This window comes from Oncorhynchus masou, chromosome 28, assembly GCF_036934945.1.
Source record: "Oncorhynchus masou masou isolate Uvic2021 chromosome 28, UVic_Omas_1.1, whole genome shotgun sequence".
Taxonomy (NCBI): Eukaryota; Metazoa; Chordata; class Actinopteri; order Salmoniformes; family Salmonidae; genus Oncorhynchus; species Oncorhynchus masou.
Window position 1 is genome coordinate 9,193,433 of NC_088239.1, and position 6,874 is coordinate 9,200,306.

The 6,874-nt window shown below is 43.0% G+C and overlaps 1 protein-coding gene across 3 annotated transcripts in view; it reads left to right on the forward strand.

The window, feature by feature from the left end:
- LOC135517137 (semaphorin-5A-like) overlaps nucleotides 1-6,874 on the forward strand; it is a 372,787-nt gene that overhangs the window by 117,006 nt on the left and 248,907 nt on the right. For all 3 annotated transcript variants that reach the window (XR_010451994.1, XM_064941174.1, XM_064941175.1), the window contains exon 5: nucleotides 6,632-6,694. Coding sequence is in view for 2 of the 3 variants with exons in the window: in XM_064941174.1 (XP_064797246.1) it covers nucleotides 6,632-6,694 (63 nt within the window). In the remaining variant the exon portion in view is untranslated. The remainder of the gene's footprint in view (nucleotides 1-6,631; nucleotides 6,695-6,874) is intronic.

Below are 6,874 nucleotides of genomic sequence, written 5' to 3' on the forward strand. Positions count from 1 at the left end.
ACTTCACAAAATAGATGGCATTCTATTTTGAAAGAAAATTATGTGAAATATATTGAAGCAACATCTCAAGACATCAGTCAGGAAGTAAAAGCTTGGTCACAAATGGGTCTTCCAAATGGACAATGACCCCAAGCATACTTCCAATGTTGTGGCAAGATGGCTTAAGGACAACAAAGTCAAGATATTTGAGTGGCCATCACAAAGCCCTGACCTCAATCTTATAGAAAATGTGTGGGCAGAACTGGAAAAGTTTGTGCGAGCAAGGAGGCCTACAAACCTGACACCAGCTCTGTCAAGAGGAATGGTACAAAATTCACCCAACTTATTGTGGGAAGCTTGTGAAAGGCTACCCAAAATGTTTGACACAAATTAAACAATTTAAAGGCAATGCTACCAAATACTAATTGAGTGTATGTCAACTTCTGACCCACTGGGAATTTGATGAATGAAATATAAGCTGAAATAAATCCTTCTCTCTACTATTATTTCACATTCTCAAAATAATGTGGTGATCCTAACTGACCTAAGACATGGAATTTTTACTTGGATGTATTTGGCTAAGGTGTATGTAAACTTCCGACTTCAACTGTATATCCATCCTGTCCTGCCTTTCTAAAGTCTTCGAAAGCCAAGTTAACAAACCAACCATTTCGAATCCCACCGTACCTTCTCCGCTATGCAATCTGGTTTCTGAGCTGGTCACGGGTGCACCTCAGCCACGCTCAAGGTCCGAAACGATATCATAACCGCCATGAATAAAAGACAGTACTGTGCAGCCGTCTTCATCGACCTGGCCAATGCTTTCGACTCTGTCAATCACCATATTCTTATCGGCAGACTCAGTAGCCTTGGTTTCTCTAGTGACTGCCTCACCTGGTTCACCAACTACTTCTCAGATAGAGTTCAGTGTGTCAAATCGGAGGGCCTCTTGTCCGGACCTCTGGCTGCCCCCCCCTCCCCGTTAATAGTTTGTGTGGAGGTGCTGACTATCGGCGAATAAACTATAAACTATTAAAATAAAGAAAGTTGCTCCATTTATAAACTCCCAGCAATTAAAAGGGTAAGTATCCGATAGTTTGTAGTCACTATGGGGGTGCCACAGGGTTCAAATCTCAGGCCGACTCTTTTGTCTGTATATATCAATGATGTCACTCTTGCTGCTGGTGATTCTCTGATTCACCTCTACGCAGACGACACTATTCTGTATACATCTGGCCCTTCTTTGGACTCTGTGTTAACAAATCTCCAAAAAAGCTTCAATGCCATACAACTCCCTTCCGTGGCCTCCAACTGCGATGTCACTTTTCAAAATAGCCTCCAGCACTCTAATCAGCAAATTGAATGTAGTCTATCACAGTGCCATTCGTTTTGTCAACAAAGTCCCATATACTACCCACCACTGCGACCTGTATGCTCTCATTGGCTGGCCATCGCTACATATCCGCCAAATCCACTGGCTCCAGGTCATCTATAAGTCTTTTCTAGGTAAAGCCCCGCCTTATCTCACTGGTCACCATAGCAACACCCACCCGTAGCATGTGCTCCAGCAGGTATATTTCACTTGTCATCCCCGAAGCCAACATCTCTTTGGCTGCCTTTCCTTCCAATTTGTCTGTGTAGAAGTGTGTAGGTTGTATCCTCTCGCTCCAAGGCCAGATTAATTTAGCCTCTCTGTGGGTTGATGATTGTCACCTAACTCCAAGTCCCATTGAAAGGCTGTTTTGATGTTGCTGGCAAGATGAGTCGACAATGAAGCGGGGGGGGTTGCATTTAGTAGTTGGCTCTCTCTGTCTTTCTTATTCAAACACCCACAGCCACACACCAGCCCGAGCACTGTCCCCTTCCATTACATCTGTTCAGTTTTCCACAAGTCCTGTGTAGCTCAGTTGGCAGGGCATGGTGTTTCCAACACCAGGGTTGTTGGTTTGATTCCCGTGGGGGACCGGTATGTAAATGTATATGCTCACTACTGTAAGTAGCTCTGGATAAGAGTGTCTGCTGAATGACAACAATGTCATAAGTTTTCAAGTCTAAACAGCCCCCCAGCAATTTTTTTTTTGAGAGAACCAATCAATGAGCTCAATTTCTAATGAAATATTTTATTTACAAATGGCCTTCTGTCCAGACCAGTGAGTCATAGGTCTTCTTCGCTGTGTGTTCATGTGGGTCACGTCAGCCATAGAAATGAACTGGCCGAGGTGTAGTGGTCAATACTGTAACAAGCAAACCCAAGGCCTCTCAGGAGTAAATAGTATTTGCATAATTAAAACAATTTCGAAGCAAATAATGGCTCTTGCAGAATGTTATCGTCTTTCAATGTTAAACACTTGTATGCTGCCAGTGTCATTTTATTGAGTGTTTGCAATGCTGTTGAAAGCTGGTTTATTGTGGGTTTATGGTGTTGTTTATTAACAATTCATTGTTTCTTTTGCTCTTTAACTCCTTTTTAGTGTGTTTTCCGTTGTTTCAGTGTTCCATGCTGTTTCAGTGTTCCATGCTGTTTCATTGTTCCATGCTGTTTCAGTGTTCCATGCTGTTTCAGTGTTCCATGCTGTTTCAGTGTTCCATGCTGTTTCAGTGTTCTATGCTGTTTCAGTGTTCCACGCTGTTTCAGTGTTCCATGCTGTTTCAGTGTTCCACACTGTTTCAGTGTTCCATACTGTTTCAGTGTTCCATGCTGTTTCAGTGTTCCATGCTGTTTCAGTGTTCCATGCAGTTTCTGTGTTCCATGCTGTTTCATTGTTCCATGCTGTTTCAGTGTTCCATGCTGTTTCATTGTTCCATGCTGTTTCATTGTTCCATGCTGTTTCAGTGTTCCATGCTGTTTCAGTGTTCCATGCTGTTTCAGTGTTCCATGCTGTTTCATTGTTCCATGCTGTTTCAGTGTTCCATGCTGTTTCAGTGTTCCATGCTGTTTTATTGTTCCATGCTGTTTCAGTGTTCCATGCTGTTTCAGTGTTCCATGCTGTTTCACTGTTCAATGCTGTTTCAGTGTTCCATGCTGTTTCAGTGTTCCATGCTGTTTCAGTGTTCCATGCTGTTTCATTGTTCCATGCTGTTTCAGTGTTCCATGCTGTTTCAGTGTTCCATGCTGTTTCACTGTTCAATGCTGTTTCAGTGTTCCATGCTGTTTCAGTGTTCCATGCTGTTTCAGTGTTCCATGCTGTTTCAGTGTTCCATGCTGTTTCAGTGTTCCATGCTGTTTCATTGTTCCATGCTGTTTCAGTGTTCCATGCTGTTTCATTGTTCCATGCTGTTTCAGTGTTCCATGCTGTTTCAGTGTTCCATGCTGTTTCAGTGTTCCATGTTCCATGCTGTTTCAGTGTTCCATGCTGTTTCAGTGTTCCATGCTGTTTCATTGTTCCATGCTGTTTCAGTGTTCCATGCTGTTTCAGTGTTCCATGCTGTTTCAGTGTTCCATGCTGTTTCAGTGTTCATGCTGTTCAATGCTGTTTCAGTGTTCCATGCTGTTTCAGTGTTCCATGCTGTTTCAGTGTTCCATGCTGTTTCAGTGTTCCATGCTGTTTCAGTGTTCCATGCTGTTTCATTTCCATGCTGTTTCCATGCTGTTTCAGTGTTCCATGCTGTTTTATTGTTCCATGCTGTTTCAGTGTTCCATGCTGTTTCAGTGTTCCATGCTGTTTCACTGTTCAATGCTGTTTCAGTGTTCCATGCTGTTTCAGTGTTCCATGCTGTTTCAGTGTTCCATGCTGTTTCATTGTTCCATGCTGTTTCAGTGTTCCATGCTGTTTCAGTGTTCCATGCTGTTTCACTGTTCAATGCTGTTTCAGTGTTCCATGCTGTTTCAGTGTTCCATGCTGTTTCAGTGTTCCATGCTGTTTCAGTGTTCCATGCTGTTTCATTGTTCCATGCTGTTTCAGTGTTCCATGCTGTTTCATTGTTCCATGCTGTTTCAGTGTTCCATGCTGTTTCAGTGTTCCATGCTGTTTCAGTGTTCCATGCTGTTTCAGTGTTCCATGCTGTTTCAGTGTTCCATGCTGTTTCAGTGTTCCATGCTGTTTCATTGTTCCATGCTGTTTCAGTGTTCCATGCTGTTTCATTGTTCCATGCTGTTTCATTGTTCCATGCTGTTTCAGTGTTCCATGCTGTTTCAGTGTTCCATGCTGTTTCAGTGTTCCATGCTGTTTCATTGTTCCATGCTGTTTCAGTGTTCCATGCTGTTTCAGTGTTCCATGCTGTTTTATTGTTCCATGCTGTTTCAGTGTTCCATGCTGTTTCAGTGTTCCATGCTGTTTCACTGTTCAATGCTGTTTCAGTGTTCCATGCTGTTTCAGTGTTCCATGCTGTTTCAGTGTTCCATGCTGTTTCATTGTTCCATGCTGTTTCAGTGTTCCATGCTGTTTCAGTGTTCCATGCTGTTTCACTGTTCAATGTTCTGTTTTTCAGTGTTTTCCATGCTGTTTCAGTGTTCCATGCTGTTTCAGTGTTCCATGCTGTTTCAGTGTTCCATGCTGTTTCATTGTTCCATGCTGTTTCAGTGTTCCAGTGTTCCATGCTGTTTCATTGTTCCATGCTGTTTCAGTGTTCCATGCTGTTTCAGTGTTCCATGCTGTTTCAGTGTTCCATGCTGTTTCAGTGTTCCATGCTGTTTCAGTGTTCCATGCTGTTTCAGTGTTCCATGCTGTTTCAGTGTTCCATGCTGTTTCAGTGTTCCATGCTGTTTCAGTGTTCCATGCTGTTTCACTGTTCATGCTGTTTCAGTGTTCCATGCTGTTTCAGTGTTCCATGCTGTTTCAGTGTTCCATGCTGTTTCATTGTTCCATGCTGTTTCAGTGTTCCATGCTGTTTCCATGCTGTTTCAGTGTTCCATGCTGTTTCATTGTTCCATGCTGTTTCAGTGTTCCATGCTGTTTCAGTGTTCCATGCTGTTTCAGTGTTCCATGCTGTTTCAGTGTTCCATGCTGTTTCAGTGTTCCATGCTGTTTCAGTGTTCCATGCTGTTTCAGTGTTCCATGCTGTTTCAGTGTTCCATGCTGTTTCAGTGTTCCATGCTGTTTCAGTGTTCCATGCTGTTTCAGTGTTCCATGCTGTTTCAGTGTTCCATGCTGTTTCAGTGTTCCATGCTGTTTCAGTGTTCCATGCTGTTTCATTGTTCCATGCTGTTTCAGTGTTCCATGCTGTTTCAGTGTTCCATGCTGTTTCATTGTTCCATGCTGTTTCAGTGTTCCATGCTGTTTCAGTGTTCCATGCTGTTTCAGTGTTCCATGCTGTTTCAGTGTTCCATGCTGTTCCATGCTGTTTCATGTTCTGTTTTTCAGTGTTCCATGCTGTTTCAGTGTTCCATGCTGTTTCAGTGTTCCATGCTGTTTCAGTGTTCCATGCTGTTTCAGTGTTCCATGCTGTTTCATTGTTCCATGCTGTTTCAGTGTTCCATGCTGTTTCATTGTTCCATGCTGTTTCAGTGTTCCATGCTGTTTCAGTGTTCCATGCTGTTTCATTGTTCCATGCTGTTTCAGTGTTCCATGCTGTTTCAGTGTTCCATGCTGTTTCATTGTTCCATGCTGTTTCAGTGTTCCATGCTGTTTCAGTGTTCCATGCTGTTTCAGTGTTCCATGCTGTTTCACTGTTCAATGCTGTTTCAGTGTTCCATGCTGTTTCAGTGTTCCATGCTGTTTCAGTGTTCCATGCTGTTTCAGTGTTCCATGCTGTTTCATTGTTCCATGCTGTTTCAGTGTTCCATGCTGTTTCAGTGTTCCATGCTGTTTCATTGTTCCATGCTGTTTCAGTGTTCCATGCTGTTTTATTGTTCCATGCTGTTTCAGTGTTCCATGCTGTTTCAGTGTTCCATGCTGTTTCAGTGTTCCATGCTGTTTCAGTGTTCCATGCTGTTTCAGTGTTCCATGCTGTTTCAGTGTTCCATGCTGTTTCAGTGTTCCATGCTGTTTCACTGTTTCACAATGCTGTTTCAGTGTTCCATGCTGTTTCAGTGTTCCATGCTGTTTCAGTGTTCCATGCTGTTTCAGTGTTCCATGCTGTTTCAGTGTTCCATGCTGTTTCACTGTTCAATGCTGTTTCAGTGTTCCATGCTGTTTCAGTGTTCCATGCTGTTTCACTGTTCAATGCTGTTTCAGTGTTCCATGCTGTTTCAGTGTTCCATGCTGTTTCAGTGTTCCATGCTGTTTCAGTGTTCCATGCTGTTTCAGTGTTCCATGCTGTTTCAGTGTTCCATGCTGTTTCAGTGTTCCATGCTGTTTCACTGTTCCATGCTGTTTCAGTGTTCCATGCTGTTTCAGTGTTCCATGCTGTTTCAGTGTTCCATGCTGTTTCAGTGTTCCATGCTGTTTCAGTGTTCCATGCTGTTTCACTGTTCAATGCTGTTTCAGTGTTCCATGCTGTTTCAGTGTTCCATGCTGTTTCACTGTTCAATGCTGTTTCAGTGTTCCATGCTGTTTCAGTGTTCCATGCTGTTTCAGTGTTCCATGCTGTTTCATTGTTCCATGCTGTTTCAGTGTTCCATGCTGTTTCAGTGTTCCATGCTGTTTCATTGTTCCACTCTGTTTCAGTGTTCCACGCTGTTTCAGTGTTCCATGCTGTTTCAGTGTTCCATGCTGTTTCAGTGTCTGTTTCTATTTAATTTTTACCCCAGTGTATTGTGTTTTTGTGTTTACAGGAGGCAGAATGGCACTGTGATGAGTTCACTAAGGGAGCCTGCTTCAGTCGGGGCAAGTCAGAGGTGAGGCTGTTTACAGACTAATCCCAACTTCAAAGTCCAGCCATATTAAAGAGATGCTCTGCTTTTTTGACACCACACTCCAAAAAGCAAGTTCTCCAGGGTCTATTTTTGTCTAATCTTGGTTATTGTCCAGTCTTGTGGACCAGTGCTGCAAGGAAAGACCTAGTTAAGCTGCTGCTG